Source organism: Leptosomus discolor, chromosome 7 (genome assembly GCF_034619465.1).
Source record: "Leptosomus discolor isolate bLepDis1 chromosome 7, bLepDis1.hap2, whole genome shotgun sequence".
NCBI classification, from domain to species: domain Eukaryota; kingdom Metazoa; phylum Chordata; class Aves; order Leptosomiformes; family Leptosomidae; genus Leptosomus; species Leptosomus discolor.
The window spans coordinates 60,086,333-60,109,743 of record NC_141397.1 but is presented as its reverse complement, the minus strand read 5'-3'; the positions used below and the strand labels follow the sequence as shown (position 1 = coordinate 60,109,743).

Below are 23,411 nucleotides of genomic sequence, written 5' to 3'. Positions count from 1 at the left end.
TGTAACAACATTCTTAAATGCAAAATAAATGCAGAAGTGCGTTATGGAGATAGCAAGCTTTCTCTGAGAATGCGGCAGGTAAAGCTGGGCTTCAGCACTGGGTGGATTCAACTGTGAAAGCAAACATCTGAGTACTTTTGGGGGGGCGGGGGGAAGGGGAAGCCTTTGGGATTGTGCTGTTGACACCCTACCCGCAGCTATCACAAGCTCCAGCTTTTTGGATGTGAGGAGGCCAGGGGACTGAAACTGGGCCAAAGTGTCCCCAGATATCGGACGGCACCCTCGTGATGCTGCCGGGCAGCAGCGTGGGCTCAAAGTGACTTTTCAAGTTACCTCTCTCCTTGTTGCTGTTTCATAAACGTGCATACTTGGGATGATGAATATTGGAAGAGACATGCAGCAATTAAAGTTTGTTTGTGTGTGTTTTCATTAAAATAAAGACGTTATCTTTAGACTTTTTTTATTGCTTTCCTCAGATTTTTAATTAAAAGCTTCAGAAACAACGTGTTCTCATTAAGATCCCTTGTGTATAAAGGAAAGAGGAAAGCTGTGTTCCAGGCTGCAGAATATGGTTTTGTTGTAAGGAGGATGTGGGGAAAAAGAAATCCTTGAATTAGTTTGACATGCATAGTGTGTGTAAATAAAAGAAGTCGCAGTGTGCCTCGATGTTATTTGTCCCAGGCAATTGGGACAGATCGAGGGTGTTTTCTGGAAGATGCCCAGTAATGTAATACTTGATGTGTGCTGGCTTTAATGGTTTAACCTCAACTCTGCAGCTCCTTAGTCAGTGTTTTGCAGTTGCAAGCTCTCAGGGGGTTACATGAGGCATGGGGCGAGTGCAGAGGGGTTTGAGTGGTGGGGTGGATTTGGGGGGGCAAACCCCAGTACCCCAGCTTTGGGCGGAGAGAAGAGGCTGGGGCTGGGTTGCAGCCTGCTGGAAGGGGTCTGCCTGCACTGGGGGGCAAGCAGAGGGTCTTGGCTGAGGAGCATCCCGATCACTGCTACCGGGTCTGATGCTACCGTGGGTACGTGTGCTTGTGTGCCCACCGTCCTCCCCTTGCATCCAGCCCTTGCTCTGGTGTTGACCCACATCAGTCACACGTCAGCTATTCCTGTTTGCTCTTGATATAGCTGCCTTACCCCAGCAACAGCCCATAAGTGTTTTCTTCGGCTCCAGAGGTGGCTAATTTGAGCATCAGTGCAGAAGAATGTCTTTTAATAGAACTTAATTATTTTTTTTTTGTTTTACATTTTAGGAAATGACAGCTACAGTACTTTATTCCAATGCAGTTCTTGCCTGCAGTATAACTTTTAAGTCCGTTAGGTGCAGTGGTGGTTACGGGTTTTAGCATGTGCTTTTCTGTATCACTGAGGCTGGAGGTTGAGTTCTTCGCTGTTGTGAGAAACCCTACGTGGCTGGAACTGGCTGAGGAGATGGCCTTTCCAGCAAAGGCTTGTTGGCTCAGGGCCTCAGGTTCTCTTTTTGCTCCTTGGCTCTTAATTTTTCTGGAATTTTGCTGAAGTGAAAGAATTTCACAAATGTTGGTGTTTCTTCTTCTGTAGCACAAAAAAAAAAAAAATCCCCTACTCCGAAAATGCAGATCTGGTGGGGCTGCCATCATTAGGTGCAGAAGACCTACTTGGTTTTAATAGAAGTCAAGCTCATTGACCTCCTTTGAAAAGCTGTGTGCTTGTGTATCTATTTAAATGTCCAAGTATCAGTAAAATTGGATAGGTTATGGCTTTCAGCCTTGTAAAGTGTTAGGAGATGAGATGGCATAAATTGTATACATTTCACAAAGGCAGCTTTATGAACACTGAAGCTGAAAAACTTCTTCAAGAGCTTGGGAAACCACGATTAGATTTACAGGATTTTAGGTGAAAACCATGGTGTAACTTGCTGCAATTTGTTGACAGAATAAAGCACTTTTTCCCAGTATCAATTTGAAATTTCCAGCATCATTTTGAAAAGGCCTGTGGCTTAATTGTTCAGCTAATAGTTCAAAAATGTTATACTTTCAATGTATTTGATATTTAACCTCCAAACAAGATCCTGGGAAAAAATATTTTGTGGTCTTCTGTCTTTATTGGGCTGTACTTAAAATTTGGGCAAAATAGTATAGTCCCTACTCTAGACAGGCCAAGCAGAGTTGATGGTTGTTACCCTGCAGCACACAATGGGGAACTTTGCTTTCTGACCAACTTAATCACATGTTTTTGTATCAGTAAATAGTGCTGAGGGTTTTTTTTTTTGTAAAATAAATAATGAAATCTTTAACCTGTTTTACTCTGGGCACTGTCAATAAGGAATTATTTCCATATATATATAACGTTCTGGTAGAAATTACTACATATAAGTCCAAGACTTTCCACGCAGGCTCGTGATGGGGGGACAAAGCTGAGACAGCTGCTGCCCTTCAGGAAACAAATTTGTTGATGGGAAGTTTTATTTATGTTAAAAGCCTACGTAATTAGCCAAGGATAATGCTACTTCATTTCAGCCATCGTAAGCCACAGCTGTTATTGGGGTTATAGTCCTTTTTTTAACGTGGAAACACAAGGAGTTCTTTCCAAAGCACAACTGCAGGTGTGCTGATGCAAACCCTTGGGCTGGTGATGGACCTTTTGCAATGACTGCTTGCCTCGTGTAGTAAGAGGAATCCCCCTCTCATGCTCTGTCTTATATCTACCGTTAAACTCGACTCCCCACTTTAGGGAAAAGGTCGGACTCTTCCTATTCGTTAGTCTAGTTAGGGTGTGTATTTTGAGGAGTTGGATCAAGTTCTTCCAAAGGGATGATGGTGTGCTAGGGCATCTGGTTTACGTTAATCAAGCGTGTTAATAAATAACCAGCTTTAGAGCTGTTGGTTTAGACATACAATGCAAATGAGCTAATGAAATCTTTTAATGATTCTTTGCCTCTCTGTGTTCAGGTTACTGGTTTGTTGGTGGATGTGTTTAAGCTGAGTGACACTGCTCTCTGCGCTTCTATTGACCTGATGCCTGTATCCTGTTGTGGATAATCCACGCCTATTCATGGCAAAAGAGCACTTAAATACTGTCACTTAAATGTTGATTGTTCGGAGATTAGGGATGGAATGGCTTTGTGCCTTTTCTCTTTTCTGAGCCATTATCGAGCTCTGTATGCTGGATCAGATCCACTCTGATCTGTGCTCCCTGAGAAATTATTGTTGCAGACAAAATAATGGCTTTCATATGTAATTTTTTTGATTTCCAGCTTGTGCTTTAAAAATGTTGCTGGAATAATGGGTTTCTGTAGGATTACTGTAATTCAAAAGATCATCTAGGTAATAATTATTTATGCATTTAGTTTAAGCAATTAAGAAACACAACATTAATTCGAATTTGTCTTTTCGGGTTGAATGATTACATTCTGCATGCAGGTGTCCCAGAATATAAAGACCAGACGTAAATTTACAGAGAGTTTTCACAAAAAGATATAAATCAATTTATACCAAGATTAATCCAGGTTTTGACTGAACTTCTGGCAATGCAGAGTTAACAGACGTGAGTTTAAAGTTTCTAAATAAGTTTCACAAGCAGAAAGAGCATGGGATAAATGACTCTGTTCCCAGTGAAACTCTCCATTAAAGAAAGAAATCTAAATCAGGAGTTTTAAAACCATCATTTTAGACACCTGAAAATTAATGAAGATCAGTACAACATACACTGAACTGGGATCTGTTTTGGTGGTTCCTGGTCTTTGTAGCATTCCCATCATCTGCAGAATTCTGCAATGGCAGACTGAGGTGATATTTTGATGATTTTTTTTTTTTTAAATTACTATATGTTACTAAATAGTTTATTACTGGTTCTGTGTGCAACTGTTAAACGCTGTGTCTATGGATTTTGCTTAATGAGATCTGTTAGTGTAGGACCGAAGGATAAATTTGAAAATTATAACGGATCAACTCCCCTTACACTGCAAAAAACTTCCATTCCTGGGAACTCGAAATCCCAGTAGGGCTTGGTGGTCATGCTGGAGTGTATGTGCTCTCGGTTGTCATGTGCCAGTGGTCTAAAGGTTTATGTCCTTAGCTATCTGCATTTGGCCAAGTTAAACACTGTCAAGGGTTTAGTGGTAGAACCCAAAGCCATAATTCTTACCTGCACACAACTGAGTTACATCTTTATTTCAGCTCTTGAAGTTTAGGTGAATAGGTAGGCTTTAAATCTCTACCAGCTCTTGGACCCTGCTGGTACCCAAAGATACCAGTCTGTTTCCTCCCTGCCCCCCATACCTCTTCCAAAGTACAGTTGTTGGCTTGGGAAATTTAATTTTTGAAGATCACAGAAATAAATGGTTTGTTTTTTTTCTTTTGGCAGGTCTTTTTGGTTCAAGTTAATCCAGGTGAAACCTTTACAATAAGGGCTGAGGATGGAACCCTGCAGTGCATCCAAGGTAAGAGGATACACGAACGTGTGGACGAGCATTGCTTGCATTGTGGAATGCTTGTTCCCTCATCTCTACAAAAATGTGATAGGCAGTTTGGAAATACAGTGAAGCACTTAAGAGTGAGAAGTTGCAGATGTGGCTGCTGTACATGTTATAGGACTTGAGTATCTTGGAATGAGTCATTAATTTCTTGCAAGTCCGGGAGACTTCTGTCTCTGTTCAGTCATTTATCAGCATTTTGTATTTTATATACATGCATAGTTCCATATAACCAAATAGTAAATACAAATGAGAGATCCCAAGTTAGGTTGAAAACTAGTAACAAATTAAGTGGATATCTATGGAAAAACTGGTTTTCATATAGGCATCGGGAGGGACAGAAAATGAGCAGAGAACTAGAGACACTGCAGTGCTTGGAGCAGTCAGATTGGGTTCAAGGAGAGTTTTAAATTGGTTCTTCAGAAGCAGAGACGGTTAATTATGTAGTATTGAATAAAAGCATGTAAGCAGTCTTTTGACTGCTGTTTTACCTCTCGGTAAAACTGCAAGTATGATAAATAGTGCTTGTGTTTTTTATGAGAGAGAGCCCCCACAAAATCTTTTAACGGGTCTGAATGGAGAAGCAACAAAAGACCTTTCAGATTGTATATTAAGTACTGTGAAGAGGGTTTCTAGCCAGTGGCAAACACAGCTTTGAAGTGAAGCAGGTATTTCCCTAGGTATAACGCTGTCTACAGTAAGAACAGGAAGGTTAAATCAAAATTTGAAGGGAATAGACTTTGTGTATCTGTACTGCTTATACTGTTTTCAGTGATATTTTTTGAGCTTATGCCATTATCTTATTTTTTTTGAGAAGGGAGGTAGGTGGTGTTGCCTCCACCCATCCTTTCCAGATCTTATACCATTAAGTAGCGATCGCTGCACTATTGATTCAAAAACCTTTCCTAAAAAAAGTAATTGGGGGGCGTGGTGGTGTGTGTAAGTCAGTTTAATAATAATTGTTTAGGTAGTGAAATGCCCGTATATTTTGACCATGAATTTCAAAGACTGTTTCTTAGACTGTGTCAAATACTAAAATCGTACTGCTCAAGGATAACTATGCTTTTCATTAAAATTTGGGTTAAAAGGAGGTCACCTTATCCAGCCTTCTGCTGAAAGAGGTGGATCGGGTCGTCCACAACCTCCTGAGTTGTGAAGCTCTCTGAGGATGGAGGTTGCTCCCTGGGAAAACCACTCCTGTGCTGCACTGCTCCCATAGGGAAGAGTTTGTCCTTTGAAATATTTGAAGTTTCCCATCTTGCAGTCTCTTTACGCCTTTTCTGTGGCCCTCCATTTAAATAGTGGTGGCTGTTGCTTGAAATTTCATCCCCATGGCAATGAGGAATTAATAGTTGTTTGAGATAGACGTTACAGATGCTTCCCTGAACACCATCCAGGATTATTTGGGCTTGATGAGCAATAATAGCAGCAATTTAAAACTGCTTGTTAAGATTTATAGCCAACATGCTGTGTGGTAAGAAATTGGTCCACGTGGCAATTAACAGAGGAATAAAGCTGGCTGCTCCTTTTATTTGAAATGAATGCTTTATATTGGTTAGTACATTAAAAATTTCTATTACACAAATATAATTATGACACCATTTATTTATAATTTTTTTCATGCCTAAAGTGTTGTTCAGACAGTGTATTTAAATGAATGCAACGTGAAACTTCCTGATTCTGTATTGTCAGTAATTTAACATGTTTGTGCCAATGGGGCTTGTTTGGTACTTGTCAGCAGTTTTTCATAAAATTAATTTAGAATTTGTAGCATAAGATTGTCTCATTTTTTCGGTAGGGTTGCAGTATTGACCACTAAAGCACGTGCATATATTTGTATACACTCTTTTAAATTTGGTCTGAAAATTCAGGTATTCTTTTCATGCTAAAGCTTCAGCTCCTGCTTTATTGTAAAATATTTATATTACTTCAAACATGGAAGAGCAACTGACTGTATTGTTGTTGCCTTTTTTTTTCCTTTTGGTAAAGCTGTGTCACTGTGCAATTGTGGAACTTAAGTAATGTTAATAGTGATCTGTTGTGGAAGAAACAGTATATTTGCTGGCTCGTTACAAAGATTAGGATTTGTGACAGTTCTGTTTTTCCTGTGCTCTGAGGCTGTTGTAAAAGGCTTGTTTTCTATGAGGTGTTTTTGGAAATTACACACCCCTTTGCGCCACAAAACTTAGAATGTTGTTGGGTTTTTTTTCTGTAATAAGAGTATTCTGTATATTTGAAGGTTAATGTGTTCCCTGTATGTGGGGCAGCACTCAGACAATAATAATGCGTTCTCCTTTGCTCCCATATTGCGTTCTGATTAGCAAGCTACAGAATAATTTTGGCGCTATGTTAAGGCAGCATGGAAGTCTCTTTTTGGGCAGTGTGTGCCTGTGAGCTGGTAGCTCCCTGTTGAATGGACGATACTCACTTTTTCCTTACTGCCACATATTCAGTGTTACACGTAAGGTGTGTTTGTAAATAGGATTAATTTGTATTCACGATATAAAGGACTAGTTTATTATAAATCATATGACTCTCCTGAGTTCAGGGGGTGAACACTGTTAGTAAAAGCTTGATGTCGTGACTTGGTTACACTAAATTCTTTAGGATACATGAAAGCTTCTCTTTGGCGTGTGCCCGTTAGGGGCAGCTAACTTTGCTTATGTAGAGTGACTTTTTTTTTTCTTTTTAATCTTTGTGAAAGCATTTCATGTTTTATATATAGCTTTTTGAGAAGTTTGAAATCTTCAGTTTGTGCTTCTGGAGCCTGTTTTGGATGTCCTGTGAACCACTGCTATGTATCCAGGACGCCCTGTGCTCAATGGCTGTGGGGTTAATGTGCGTTAAGAGGACTGACAACAATAGCAGAGAAAAAGATGACTTGGTGAATCTCATTTGTCTTCTCAAGGTTGGAAGAAAGACGCTTGTTTGAGGAAAACCTCTGTGGAATATCCTCTGTTTTAAGCACTCTGAAGTGTAATTAGCCACTAATTGAGTAATCACTGTTTAAAAACAGAAAAAATAAATGTACATTTGAAGGTCTCCTATATTTTGGAATAGTGGGGAGACCGTAAATAAGTCTTTTTTTGTAATTCCTCAGGGTTTCACCAGTAAGGCAATTGGTTTAAACTTTAAAAATAAAAACACCCCCACCCCCAACTGAGGAGCTACCCACCTAAAAACCCGTAAAACTAGGTTAAATGTGTACTTTTAATTGAACATTGAGCAGTGTGTTACAGCAACTGCTGACTTCATTCCTGTTTTCTATTTGCATGTAGGCAGAGGTGACTTGTTTAAGACGTTGATTTATAAGCCCCATAGATCACGGTGGGGGGCTGGATTAAGCAGCTCACGGAAGCAACGGTGGCTGGGAGAAGTTTAGCTAGTCAGTGGGCATGAAGAGAGTCTGTGGTTTTCTTGAGAGGAGAGGTTTAAAGAGATGGATAAATCTCCTCTTTTGGAGAAATCCAGCCCTTCAGTACAGGTCTCTATGGCGCAGCCCACACGTCAGGTTATTTAGGGAAGTGCCTGAGTGGTTCCTAGTGCTCTCACCAGGACTTGTGTTAGCAGCTGACTTCCTAAGGGTTTGGCTTCTCCATCCCACGTAACAAAAAGAGATGCTGTGGTATGTGACTTTCGTAGCCTTTATAATGACAACCAAATAAAGGAATAAAGAAAGGGGATGTTGGGGTTGAATTGAGAGGGATCTTTTTTTTTTTTTTTTCATCATCGCTAGAAGCGAGATCAAGTGGGGACCTGACACTGCCTGGGCAGGCAGGAGGCACGCTGTCCTGCTGACCTCGGCTGGTACACCCTGGGGTGCTTGCTGGACACTGAGGCTGGCCGCCTGGCCTGCGCTATAAAGTGGAAACATAAAATACATCCTTATTATTCATGTGCATTTGGATGACTAGTCTTTGTTCCATTTAAACCATGTACGTATTAATGACAAAGTATTAGTGTACTTCCTCAGAACATCATGGTATCCCTGGGGAGCAGGGAGGAAAGCCCTGCTCGTCCTGTGCTGCCACCCACACGGGCTAAGTTTCGGGCTTTAACTGCAAAACTGTACCTCTGTGGGTGGTTAAAAGATGTCTGATTTAGAATGTTACTTCAGTATTTTTGAGTGATGAAATATGTGTATGTGCTGTATCATCAGTATTTTAAAAGCTGCTCTTTTTATGTAGTTTTGACAGATAATAAATACTTCATAAATATGCCAATATTTTAAACACTTCATTTCCTTTTTGTGTTTTTCCACTTAATTTTTCACAAACTCAGGACTTGACTGTTGCAAGCTTGGAAAGGAAGGGACAAGGGCAAGGCATATCCTCACCCATTTCTTTGCTCAGCGATGACTATAGGCCTTGTATCCCCTTTATATGAAAGATTGCTTCTAGCTAGTGCTTTGGGGTAACCACACTGAATGAAATATGGAAGGGGGGGGGAGCATGGGTCTGATCAACTCCAGAATGGAACCGAAACAGCCCCACGGTATTTGGAGAAGAAAAAAAAAAAAAAATTATTTTGCTTTCTGAATTTCAGAATAAATAGATTCTGGGTGAATCTAATGTGTTCAGGAATTTCCCCTTTCCCTAGTAGCTGTTTGAACACTGATGTTTTTAGCTAATATCTTAGTATCTTTGGTGGGAACTTCTGTTGCTGCATGAGAATCGTGTCATGTACTAAATCACTTAAAAGTACAGCAGTTTGTGCATAGTTTGGGGCAGCAAAGCTGTACCCAAGAATCTGTTCAGTGCTTTTTCATCCTGGAAGGCAGTAATGCCAAGCTGTTCTGTGGACTGTGGTATTAATAATATGGACAAAATGATTATTCTGGTGCCACTTGAACTTGCTTGTCACTCACGTGTTGGAAAAACATACACACAGAGGCCTTGATGCTGACTGCTAAATGTACGTTCTGTTGCCATTCATCTAAATGATACCCAAGCTGAGTCTCATTTTCTGCCACAAGCAAACCAGGTTGAGTTTTCTGTTCCGTAATTTTCTGTATGTGTAGCATGCAAAAAGCTTGTGACAAAGACAGAAGAAGGAACAGGTAGCGGAAAAGCACCTGGCATGACAGAAGCTGAGATTCCTGTGTGTATTCTGCCTGGCCCATGCTGTTGAAAATACCCTCTTGAAACATAGCTCTCGTCTTTGTTCAGTATCACAGCACTAGGTTTGGAATAGTGAAGCACGAAATTTGTGTGCAAAGAAAAGAAATACACTAAGGAAAAGAAACTACGCTTTTGTTCTAGCATTGCACAGGTGAACAAGGCTCTGCATTAAATGGGCTTTTGTTCTCCAAGGACAAGATACAGATGTGCGATGGCATGGAGGGGTTGTAGCAACGTTTCAGTGTGAGTATCTGTGTAGTAGACAAGGACCTAAATTGCCTTTGGGTGGTTACATTTTGAAATAGAAACAAGATAATAAGCACACACAGTTTACTAATACTGATATTTGTTTCAAGTGGTATCTTGAAGTGTTTTGCCATTGATGCTGAACTTAAAGCACTCCAGGGCCCTTGCTTGTCCTTACCTTGTAAAACAAAGAATGCCTGAATTAAAGTTTCAGCGCTGCTCTTTCCATGGCTCTAAAAGCAAGTAACTCAAGAGAAAGGCCAGAAGTATGTTAAAAGTCTAGCAGTGGTTTCTCAAATGAAAGATTTCCTGGAATTATTCTTCCCTTAATTTGGTGGGTGGGTGTGGTTTGGTGTGGCAATGCAAAGGAATGGATAATATTAAAGGCTAAATAGCTGTAGATTTATGTAGGAAGAGTGTGTGTGTGTCAGTGAAATAAGGCTGTTCAGTCTAGTCTAAGCAAACCAAAAAAAGTCTTTTTTTTTTTTTTTTCCTCCTTTAGTATGAGATTGGAAATGAGGAAGTGACTCAGTTTCTTGGAGGGAAGGAAAGAGTTGAAAATAGATGGGATGTGGTGTAAGCAACTGAGTGATAACTGTGTCATGTTCCTGGGTGGGGACGGAGGCGCCAAGATGAGAGTGGTGGATGTCGGATCAAAGATTGGGGATGGAAGAACCCTGAGGAGACAGAACAAAAAAAAAAAAAACAGGTTCAGGTAGCTGGCTGTTGTTAATAATGCTGGAAGCTTACCTGTTGCGTCAGCTGCTGAGAGCATCTCCCCCCATTGCTGTGCGGGTGCAGAGGCAGATGATGGGTTGCTCATCAGTGCATCTGGCTGGATTTCACACGGAGATGAAATAGTAGCAGCACCTGAAATCATGTTGCTTTGGAGAGGTTTCCAGAAGGCTGGAAATACGCTTTAATGAAAGGGCAGCTCATGAAATCTCAGAGGAGTTGTGTTGGGCGCTTCAGGGCAGACACCACCTGGGCACTGGTGAGAGCTGGGGGCTGTGGGGAGCCAGGCTGGTGCAGCATCTGCTTCCTTCCCATAAGTATCTGCTGAATTCTCAGAATATGGTCCTCGGTTAAGTTTAAAGAAATTAATTTATGGCTGCTTTCAAAATAGGCTGCAAAGCACTGCATTAATCAGAACATAAAATTCTGCAAAGGGGGAAGAGCCAGCGTCCTCTTTAGCGTGTCTGTGTGCTGGTAGTTGGGTGTGTGCATGAGGTCAGGCACTCTCCTGGGGCACAGAAAGGGCTCCTGGGGGCACATCTGCCAGGGTGCACAGGAGTGGAACAGGGTGGGCATGCTTTGGCTAGGTCAGGGAAGGGAGAGGTGAAATGCAGGAGCAGCTCACATTTTTGTTTCTGCTTGTTTCTCGAAAGCGTTTTGGCTCTTCCCACCTACCTGCTGCTGTGCAGACTGGTACCACGGTATGGAAAACCTTCTGTAGGAAATGTAGTTTCAGTTCGGATTGTTTTTTGGTAATTAGGGTTTGGAGCAAAACAGTCTGTGTGTGGTGGTGCTTTAAAATACAGCTCTCTTGGTATTAAATAGCTTTTGTTTACATTTTGTTTATTAAATTCTGGCTCAATTTCTTTCCCTTTTACAGTGAGGGCCCTTTTCACCCTAGTATGTTATAAAACATAATTCTTGCTACTCATTACATCATCTTGCTTATGTTTAGATTTAATGTTTGATAGAAAAGTCAGGCTTCCAATACCCATTGGCCTCCTTGGTATATCAATGCATCTAAGCCAGCTTTTGTTTTATTGAAGTTCCTGTTTACTGATGGACAAATGAGGGATTACCTGCACAAGATCCTTCCGAACAAAACTGTTGTGCAGGGCTATAATCTGGAACAATTGCATACCGGCTTTCGATTCCTATCTAACCAACCTTTGCTGTATTGGCCAAAAATACTTGTTTCTTCCATCAACAGAGTCAGTAACATCCTTTAGAGGCATTGTCACATCTTCTAGCTTTGGTCGCTTCAGTGTGTTGGCAAGCTTAGCTCTGTATCCCTGGCATGCTCCCAGACCTGGGTTCAGTCATGTTGCTCCTGTTGGGAGTTATCAATGGTGCGTCCATAGTTTTGCAAAGGTATACCTGCAAACCACCAGTTATTAATACCTAACCATATAATTGTAACAGCTATTGCTAGTTCAGTAGTTTCTGCTTATTTTTCCCTTGTTGCCCCATTATTAACCAGAAAATACCAGAATTTGCAGTGGAGCCTTTTATTCTCTGTGTTATTTTTGGTGAGACTACCTGTATTTTCAGATATGGACCCTTTGGTCTTTTAGTGTTTGGTCACCTTAGAAAGGTCACCTAAAGTCCTGATTGTGCATCATCTGTTCCTTCCACGTGAAAGAAATAACTTTCATGTTTCCATACCTTGGTGAAACTTGTGTTGAAATCACCTAAGAGAAGAGAGAGCAAAGGGATGATGACTCGGAGTAGATTCTTCCTTTATTGTCAGTGAGATCGTAGCACCGTTCTCCTTTCACCTCAAAGGTTTTGGGTTTTAGCACACTACAATAAAGGAAACCATGTAAGAAGCCAAAAGTAAACAATAGGATGCTTTGTTTACTGTGTGAATAATCTTAGCATCTCCATTTTAAATCTGATAATGCTAAGAATAGTCATGGAATTTTTTTTTGCATGTGCGCAGATTAAATCTTGGATAAGATGCACCTGCACTGGTAGATTCACTGTACAGAAGATCTAGTCCTTTAAAAATCCCTTTTAATTAAAATGTAGTGAATTGGTAGCTATTATTTAATGTAATTACCCGTTAAAAGACAAGAAGAAACTTGACACATAACTGAATTTTAATTTGGCTTAATCTATCCAAATCCTATAGTTTGAATGCTTTACAGTACACAGTGTGAGGAGAGAAAGGAAGAGAAATACGCCAAAACTGGAAATATTACAGAAACTCTTTGAAATGTGGAAACGAAGCATTTTGTAAGAGCCTTGCTAACAGTCTGCGCACACACAGGCTCGGAAGGATGGCCTCAGTCTTCCCTGACCCCACAGCCTCTTCCCTGGGGTAGCGTGGCCGTGCTGCCTGCACCGCAGCGTGCCTCTGCTCCAGCCAGCCCGGGATGTGACCTGGCAGCCAGCGCCGGGTCCTGCTGACGTGGCCTCCCAGCAGAGGAGAGGGGCAGGGGCTGAATCATCAGCGGGACGAGAAAGAAATTAAGGCTCCAACTATTCCAGTTTGCAAGTATATAAGAACGAAATGTCCCGCTTCACAGCGGAGTAACACGTAAATGAGCAGAGAAGTAGCTCATGAAGTTTGTCCTTTAGTAAAAGAGAGATTTTTGGAGGTTTGGGTTTTCTTTTTTTCTTTTTTTTGAATGCCTAAGAATCTGCTGCTGGGAAATGCATTTATCTCTAGAATTAGGACAGCAGACTTTAAAGACAAATGCTAGAAGATACGCTCTGGGCTGTAATTTCAAACATTTTTTGGTTTTGTAAATATGCAGGACTTGTACTTGGGGTTTGTTGTCTGTCCTTATTTTACTTTTGTGTGAATGTGTGTATACATATATAGAGATATGTATGTCTGAAAGGATCAGTAAGTGTGGTACATTCAAACTAATTTGAAGGGCACTTGGAAAGTGTCTCATACCAGCATGCTACCAATTTTTAAATGCCTCCAAACATCTATGGGTCTCTCACCAGAATGCTGAGAACCTGTGTGAGTGTATCAGTATCTGAAGGAATGAGTTGTCGGTGTGGGTCCTGCTCAAATGCAAATAATCCTCTGAGTGCGGACCCAGTACATTCCAATCAATGGTGTCAGGATTTTAAAGTCCAAGATCCACATTCTTTACCCAGACTACTTGGACTGCAGACATTGCAAACACATTAGTCAGTGCTTTTAGCCTTTTTAAAGGGTATCAGTGCAGCTATAGTTTTAAGTTAGTAAAGCAATTATATTCAGCTTTCTTAATTTGAAGCAATTATATTTGTTGGCTAGAAGAGTCAAGAAATTACTCAATCAACTTTATTAAATTCCATTACTCCTCCTTGCAGGAGAATATTTGGTTTCTTATACCTTTTCTTCTTTACCCTCTTTTGATTTTCATTCATGTTTGTTTTGTACATGCAATGAAAACTCTTCGTGGTGCAATATGATTTGCAGTTCTAGATAAAGGTTAGCATTTACAAAATAAAGCTGGCACAAGCTGTTACAACCAGAAATAGTTCTTGTATAATTTTATTGGAAAAGTCTTACCCAGTTTTTCAGTCTCTTGGAGAGGAAGAAAAAAAGTACAAGTAAGTAGGGAGTAGGACACCCAGAAGGATGACAAATGTATTGGTATCCTGGCTTTACTTTAGTGCAAGATTTGTCTCGGATACCAGATCTGACAAGCCTTCATGCATTTGGTGTGCCATGCAGTGGGATATTTCTCTGAAGGGGATGCAAAGTGAATTCTGGTAATTGAAGTCCTGCCTGTTCCTCTTGCCAAAACCAGAAGTAACTGGTGTGGCAATTGGCATTAACCTTGATTTAAAGAGATTATCCGAATGAGAGGAACAATTAACCCTCCAGGTCAGTTCTGCCGATGGCTCCTTCTACAAAGCTTGCTCATCGGGTTGCTGGCTGTCCACGTGAATAGCCTTAACACCCTCAGATCGCTTTGAGGAAGGGCCCCAAGCTGGAGCAGTATAAGTTTCTTGTGTTTAACCTAGTCTTTAGTTCAGACTTGCCAGTGGAGAAGTCATTATCTCTGTTTGATCATGGGTTTTCCCAGGTTCTGCTGCCTTGTAAGGATTCAGGGTGTGTATTTGGCAGATGAGTTCTTCAAACACAAGTGTCTGAGGCTGGGAAAGCGTTGTGCTGTACAAAACAGTGCTCCTTCTGCCTCTAATGATACACTTTCTGTATTTTAGCATATAAAGAACTATTTCCTTGCAGAAAGAAATAACTATATTCTCCACCAAGCAGGTACTGCCAGTTCTATAACTTTTATTAACTTCATATGCTCCATTTTGACTGCCTGAAATTGGCATAGTGAATATTTTCATGGTATTTATAAAAAGGCTAAGGCGGGCATTTCCTTCTACGTAGTCAGACTGTTAACCCAGGAAAACAGACATTAAGCAGCAGACTCTTAAGTGCAGACTCTTTTTGCTTTGAGTTACCCATTTGAGGGATGAAGGGGGAGATAGAAAGAAGCTTGGTAGCAATTTCCAAATACTTGTAGCTGGGACTTCACTTAGGGAACTCTAGATGAAATTCCCTCCCTGAGGGTGGCTGAAGATATATTCTGTTCAGATCTGTGGCAGCAGGGCAGATTGTCTATCAATTAATTGTGAAACTAAGGTAGGAGATGTGGATTGGGGATGTGGATGAATCACATTGTGACAATCATGACAGGCTTTTATTATTGTTATGTTTCTTATTTCTATTTTTAAAACAAGTCTCAACTTGCCTAAGTAATAATAATGAATTGGCTTTAGATGTCTTGATGGTAAAGAATGTAAATTGGGTTGTTTGTTGGTTTTGCTGAATTTTAGATTGTGTTTATTCCCACCATGAAAAAAGAAACCTGTAGTGGTGGTCGGAAGCTGTGTCTGAATCAGCTGATTCTGCTGTTGTCAGATTTCTTGTGTTGGGTAGCTTTCACTCTCTGGAAGTCTAACCTCTTCTGGATTTAGATACGGGGTGTGTGATCACATCCTTGAGAGTCGTCTTTGTTCCTTCTGCACCAGCGATTTCTTGTAGTCACTGCGATATGATGAGTTCTGTGCCTGTGACATTCTGTGTCATGAATATTTTCGTTAATACAGGTTTGAAGAATAGATATTATTAACAAATAAATTGCTGAGTCAGCTTTGTAATGAAAGCATCACTTGCTTCAGAAAAAAAAGGAGAGAAAAAAGCCGGTTCAACCAAACTATGCAGTTTGAAATTGTGTAACTTTGAACAACCACAAACTCTGTAGACTGCCATCCAGTAGTATCAGTAATAGTTGTATAAAAAGTAAATCTAGAATTTAAAATATATTCTAAAATATTTAAGATAAATATAATAGAAACAAATAAACCTGTGCTGTGATTTAGTTGTTTAAACACCACAAAACTTAATTTTAATTTTTTCTTTCTTTATTTGTCAGAGAGCATCAAATACTACTTAAAAATCAAGCCACTCCTGGAGATGAGTGGGTTTTTTTGATGTTCAGCACAAGACCAAATTTTGTCATAATTTGTGCAATTTATTTTTGTATTATGTACCCCCTGTGTGTTATAATGTAAAGCTGCAGGGTTCTGCAGATGCTTTGTTTATAAGTGGTGTTTGATTATTGCTTACAAATTCTTGACTTCTTGATTGTATTATTAACAATGATTTTGGTGGTGTGTGGTTGTGGTGTATGGGTTTTTTTGTTTGGTTTTTGTTTGTTTGTTTGTTTTTGTTGTTGTTGGTTTTGCTTTTTTTTTTCTTGATGGTGTTTTTTTGTGAGGTTATATCTCTTGTTTCTGTTGGGGTGGGATGGGGGCACATTTGAGTGTAGATGGTTTGCCAGAAGTGGTGCCTTCTGCTCTGGGTTGCTGTTAATTCTCTGACGATGCCCTCCGTAGGAGGTTTTAAAAAATACTTGGTAGCAGAGAAACATGTTAACTCAGTGTGCATGTGAAGCGTTGCAAATTATTCATCATCAAGGTTTATTTTTTTCTTCTCCTGGCAAGTGAAGGGCTCGTGACCCTGCAGGTATGGAAGAAGGAAGCAGAGTAACCTGTGCAGAAACCCTGATGTAAGGCTTTGCCAGAAAATATATTATTCTTATGTTATGGGAAGGCTTCACTATTACCAATGCTGGCTGAGCAGAAGTCCTCATTTTATTTTAGCTCAAATACTTGGGTTTTTGTCCATACGGCTTTTAAGCAAAATGGCGTAAGTAACAGTGTGGCCTATAACTACCTGTGTCCTGTTCATCCAAACATCACCTTTTAAGTGACATAACTGTTAAGTGAGGCTATACTGTGTTATTTATACAAATGCAGCCTAAAATTCCTAGAAACTCGTATACTTTTGATTATCTTGCCTGCTGCTGTGAAGGGTCAGTCGTTTCAAATGCCATTTTGGCTAGGTCACTGCAGCTGACCTCGGCGTAGCAGTATAAAATACTATTTTTGTCTCGCCAGACGATATTATCTCATAACATTTTTGAACGTTTCTAGCTGAATTGTTTTGAATGTTGGAGCTGTGCCTGGAGAGGGGACCGAAACAATGCCCGTCATTCTCAATTGTGTGAGCCAGAGCCTTTGAGTTTGATGACGGAACCGTATTGAGTAGGGTGGGAGTGAGAAAGTAATAAGGTCTGTCCTGTCCAGTTCCCAGCACCTGTTGCCTTGAGACTTGTATTAGCTCAAACATGTTTAATTTCTAGAACAAGTATTTGTGCGTGAGTGTGTATGTATGTCTGTGTGTATCTATTTATATATAAATATATACAAATGTATAAATATATAAAATATATACAAACATGAATATATATATGTGTGTATTTGTATTTATATATAGTCATTTCATCACCTTAAGACTGTTACTGAGCTCTCCAAAGCTGGTCCAAGCATGGCTTTCCTCTCCTCTTGGTGGAAGTTTTTCTAGTCTTGGGTAACAGCATGGAAATGGCAGGCAGGCGCCATTGGGTGATTTGCCTGCAGTATTTTCACTAAGGGTTCATTAAGATTACTTCACAAGTTAGAAGCAATTTCCCTCCCTTGAGGGAGAATTCTGATATTTGGAGTGTTTATCAGTCATCTGCAAAATGGAATGAACATAATTGGTGGCTAATTGTTTGCAAGAACTGTGAAACACAATTATGAAGAGTTAAGCTGAAACCGATTGTGTTTATGAAATCTAGCATAAGAAATCCTATATTAATCCTGCCTCAATACCAGGAAACGCAATTAGTATAATTAAGACTATCATATTGTAATTTTCTTGGCGACTAGATGCTTTGGCAGCCGCTTTCCTCTCCCAGTGCGGTTGGAGCAGAGCGCGTTCCTGTCGGCGGTGCCTTCTGCCGCCGCCGCCAAGGGAATTATAAAATTACTGTGTTTACTCCTGTCGTCGGGCGCAGGGGATGCGACTGCTGTTGAGTGGAAAAAGTGTTCAAACTCCTGCATTTCAGCTCCTCAGTTGTGGTCACGCTGTAATTTTTCAGACTGTGTTGGTGTGTGGTAGATGCAGCTGGAAGCCCCGTCTGGAAGCTGAGGAAAACAGAAGGTTTGGGACTCCTCAGTGGTGTTTCTTAAGTGTTTGGGTTGTTAACTGGAGTTTTACTGAAGGAGCTGCTCGGATTGCAGTCTGTCTCCTGATGGCTGCCAGTCCTGCCTCGACAGCACGCACCAGCCTCTGTCCTGCGGTGTCTTGGAGGTTCTAACACCCCCAGGAGGAGACAGTGCAGGAGACACTGTCAGATACTGCCGCGTCGACAAGTGGCTGCAGTTAGGGCAGATTACTAGAATAGATGTGCATTGCAATTAGATTCTTACTAACGTTACATAGTATGTCATGAAAAGTAGGTAAAATAAATAGCTTCATTATTTGTATTTGAGTAAACTAGGTCTTAAGAGTAGTAATCATAGACAGCTTCATGCTGGTAGGGAAAAGCTTGAGTATTTACAGACTGGCACTCTTAAATTAGCTTCTTGTTGAATATGTATTGCTCATGAGGTGGTGGATTTGTTGTGCAGCGTGCCCAGGTCAGGAAAAAATTAGTATGTAAGGTACTTGTTGCAGTTGGTACGTCACTGCTGTGAATGCATTCAATTAACAGATAATCAGCATAATGTCTACTTTGAGCACCTCTTAATGGTTTAATTGCTTCTCTGAGTTAAATAAACACTTTATGCTTGCTTTACAAAATTTTTCCCTTGGGAGCTCGTCACATGGAAGTGTATGTGCGTGTATTTATTTTTTAAACATAAAGGATAATCAGTTATTTAATTAAGCTTCTCCCGAAGTTCTCTTTTGGGATATTATGTGTTCCTATCAGCTGCTCAAATAACTAATGTGTCAGAATAGGCTAGGTGAGAGAGCTAAGAAATTTGCCAATTGGAAAATGAACATGCACATTAATGTTCCAGATTATTATTCCAAGGTCATCTGAGTGTCTGTCCTTTGTGGGCAGAAGTGCCAGGATACATTTTTCTGTACTTTGTGAAATGCTTTAACAGTTTCAAGTTACTGTGATAGCTCCAGATGGGAGGTTTGACCTCTCTCCAGAAAGATGGCAGAGGGCTATCCCCAGATAACGTGGTGCCGAGGGTACCCACGGCTTGGAGACCCGAGCAGATGGATCCACTCCGTGGGCGCTGCTGGCTGCCCGGGCCAGTGAGCCCCGTGTGCTGTGGCCCAGGTCCTGCTCCCCGCTGCTGGGCGCAGCCCAGGGGGCTGTGGGGGCTGAGGGGCAGCTCTGCTGGGCTTTGCCCATCCGAGTGTCTGCAGAGCTGCTTCCCTGCCCCATTCATGCTGGGAGGCTGTGCTGGAGCACACCCACAGCTTCCATATATATCAGTTGACTTGGAAACCAGTAGGAAACTGTACTGTCCAATTCTTTTCATCCTTTTTTCTATGTATTTTCATTCTGTACATTTATTTTTAAGGGCACTTTTTTTCTGTATCTCTCTGCACACCACGTGTTTCAACATGCCTAGAGCCCGCAGAAAGTATTACATGGCTATTCCTTCTACTATCTAAAAGTCTTCATGTCTTTGTAAAACTTCACCCACCCCAGAATACTTGTAAGGGGTATTTGGCATCTTCTTTTTTGTTACCTCTGTTTCTAGAAACTGTCTGCTGTGCCAGGGTATGAGAGCTCACTTTGTGTTTTATTGGAATTTGCTTCTTACAAAAGGTCTGCGCAGCATGCAGCCTGGCTAGCAGGCTCCTTGGCGAGCTGGTGCCTCTTGTTCAGCAGTGACATTATTTACTACAGGAATTAAACATTTTCCTGATAGTTTCCCAGTCAAGGAGTCTTGGCTTGCAAAATGCCTTTGGGGAGGGTGCGATTACTACGTAAAGGGGTTCTCGCCTTCCTGCCTATAGGGTATTTGATACGTTTCCTTCAAATGGTTTTAACTGCTGAATGAATATGCTAGTTGTGTCTAAACAAACCTGTGATAACTGTCTTGTTACTTGCCTGGTAATACAATGCTAACTGCGGTTTCCAGATGTAGCCCTCACTTCATGATGCTGTTTGTAAATACCAGGCTAAACACCTAACCTGGTCCTATTTTGAAGGCTGTTGTAATGACAAACACTTAAGAGAGCCAGCTCTCTGAGGCTATGAATGTGTGTGTCAGTGGTGGTGCTGTGAAAACGAGGGGGTTTTTTTGTTCGTGACCAGAAGGGTACACTGAGAAACTTTATGCTCTGATGGATCTCACTGCAGTAGTGGGCTGCTTTCAAAGAGCTTGTAAGCAGTGGCAGAACTTCTATCAAACTCCAGGTTTAAAATTGTCTTTGGAAACTTATTTATATCTCAGAACAAGGTAATATATTAAATGCAAAGAACTTGTGGTGAGGCTTGTGGGAGTGGTAGGCATAATTATGGCTGTAAATGCTCATAATGTTACGGTAGTACCAATCAAATATTCATCCTGCAGAACATATGGAAGCATCCTGAGTGTGTGTCAGTGTAGGCCACTTTTTTTTTGTCTTTAAAAAAAGGCAAAAAAACCCCAAACCCACACATGCACACCCCTTGCTGAAAGTCTCAGTCCTGCTGTTGTAAGCTGAATTTTTCTCCTGCTCTCTACTTCAGCAGTTCCTTTCCTACAGAAAGGCAGGGTGTGTTCACCAGCCTTGCAGCTTATTTATTGATGCCTTGTTTTAGTTTGAACTATGGCCTTTTATGTGTTCCAATAGCGTAAGCTTACATTTTCCTCAGGATGAGTCTAAGACTAAAATTGTTTTGTTAACAAGCACGGCAAATGAAATGAATTAGACTGAATTTCAGTTTTAGGGCTATCCCAGATACTTGAGCATGGAATTCAGGTGCTCTGCTTTTTATTACATCATATACAAAAAGGGAAAGAACTAGAGGTTTAAAATAAGCTGATACCTGGCATTTACCAGCTGCTGCTCATTTGCATAGTTATTTCCATTCTATATATAGCCAAAAAAGCTTATGCACAAAATGGGTTAAGTGAATTAAGCAGTTATCTGAGCCAGCTGCTATGCTGGAAATAGAAGCATAGCTATTTTCTAACCCTGAGCTGTATAGTTGCAATATTCCTTCAATACTACTGTGTCTCCTCTGCTTGCAGCTTTTTAAAGCCCTTGTTTGATCATTTTAGGAGGTATATTGCAAGGACCATTTTGAATATCCCATTTGGAGCATTATATTCTTGCTTTATTTTGGCTTTAAGATGGATGTGCCAGGCAGACGTAGTGGTTTGTCTTATCTGCCTGGGTTTAGCGAGTTGTTAAGTGCAGTTTGTGCAAATGTCTGGACAATTTTAAATTTAACTGTTTGTAATTTAAAAAATGTAGTGAGAGTCATTAAAGCAGTAGTAATTCTGTTCTAAGTACAAATGCAGTTAGAGACTGAAAAATTGCCTTTCAAACCAGATAGCCCTTAAAAGCTGACAGCATGCAGCGTTGCTGATAAGGGATGCGGATCTCTTTTTAAGCTGTGCACACTTCCACATTGCTGTCAGCAGAGCTGTTCGTGTTCTCAGCAGTTTGTAGCAGAGGTTGCTCTCCCCGCATGTTTTCCACTCCTCTCAGTAAAAAGTGAGTCTTGTACAGGGCTGTGTGTGGAGCTGACGTTTTGACTCCCTCTGGAGACAGCTGATGCTTCTCCCTCACAAGAGCTGCCTGTGAAACGTGGCCAGGACAGTCATGGGCTCAGCGGAGCGAGAGCCCATGCCCACCTTCAGGGAGGCCAAAGGTCCCTCAAATTTCTGAACAGCCGGTAGTGCAGATTTGCCCCCTTCGGAAGGAGTTTCAGAGCACGCAAGTGATGTTCTTGCTCTGAATCATTGCTTTTTTAGAAAGTATTTTTGGGTGAATGGGGGAAACTAGGTGCCGCAGATCTTGGAAAACATCAGCCGTTTGCTGGCCAAAGTAAGTTGCTCCAAAGTTAAGAGGCTGTAAAGTCTCATGCTCAAAAATTTTAATTGTAGTTTCCTGTGCTAAATTTCTGGACAGAGAAAACAGTGAAAATGGTTCTTGAGTCCCTACTTTAATTTTATTTGCTAACATCCACCTGTGCTGTTTCATTGTACAAAAGCAGCTCTAAGCCCCTTCCTTTTCCTGCCCATCTCTGATTCTTTCATATTTTACCTGCAAATTACTTGATCTTCCAGGATCTCTAACCTGCATTCAAACCTTCCTCTTAATTGTGTCTTAAAAGCTGGATGATGATTCTTGTGTCTTGCCATGATTGTGGATGTGGTGCTACTTGTCCAGCTTTCAGCTCAGTTTAATGGTTGCTTTGTTTTCTGCTGCTCTAAAGTGGTTCTCTTCCTTGTCCTTGTACAAGTGGGAGAGACCGAGCCTTTGCTGATAAAAACGGTGGTTGTTTTGGACTTTAGAAAAGTTGCGGTTTGATACAAGCAACCTGACCTGATGGATGCTGAAAGACATGACCTTATGATGTTCTCTCCACCCCTTGCGTCGTCTCCCACCGTTTCCTTTGCCTCGGCTGGCATTTGCCTGACCCATTAGCCTGATCAGGAAGGGAAGACTGATCCTATTTAAAAAAAAAACCCAAACTGAATGGTTTGTCTGCTGTTTAGTCTCAGCTCCCACAGTTCAGGAGCAGAAAAGGAGGAGGTAAGAAGGAGGAAGAAAGGAGAGGGAGGTTGCTACTTTGGTGGCACTAGCTCACAGACCTATTTATCCAGTCACTAATTATGCACCCTGGTAGGAGAATAATGTGAGTTAGGAATATGAGCTGCATGTTAGAAAGGTTTGAATTCAAGAAGGCCACTTAATGAATTATTTTGTTCAGCTTACGTATGCTTTTAAGCATCTGCTTACACTCCTTGTTGGGGGCATGTGCTACAGGCTTTGGCCAGTAGTTGGGCATCAGCACGTGGGCACCCCAGAAGAGCAGTCTGGGACCCTCCTTGTCTTTCAGATCCTTTTTATTATTTTTTTCTGCATATGCTCTTACTGTGAGGCTTTTGAAACCCTGCCCATATAGAAACCATCCATTACACTTGAGGTCACCTCAGGCTTCTTTCTACTGTGCACCACATTGAACATTTGCTGAACTGCCTAGAAAGAAGTGGAAACTTCAGATGCCCGAGGGGGACTTGAGCAAAGGAGGTTCCAGGCAGTCAGCTATTGCTTTGATGTTGTGGAGAACTACTAGCAGGGCTGTGCCTTTTCTTTGAGTTATCTGGGAACCATTTAATTTATTTTCAAGGAAAATTAAACAGACTTGTCACGGACCAGTAAATCGTAAGGGACAAAGAGCCAGTCTGTGGGGTCCCTGCTCCTCCCCGGCCCCAACTCAGGAACTCGTTCACTAAAGGATGCTACGTAGAGAGAAAATTTCTCCCTGATTTCAGAGCTATGTAAGTTCTTCAGTTCACAAGGAGTGGTC

The 23,411-nt window shown here is 41.1% G+C and overlaps 1 protein-coding gene across 1 annotated transcript in view; it reads left to right on the top strand.

Moving 5' to 3' along the window:
• FNDC3B (fibronectin type III domain containing 3B) overlaps window positions 1-23,411 on the top strand; it is a 163,518-nt gene that overhangs the window by 4,967 nt on the left and 135,140 nt on the right. The window contains exon 2 of the mRNA XM_009955796.2: window positions 4,348-4,423. Coding sequence (XP_009954098.2) covers window positions 4,348-4,423 — 76 coding nt within the window. The remainder of the gene's footprint in view (window positions 1-4,347; window positions 4,424-23,411) is intronic.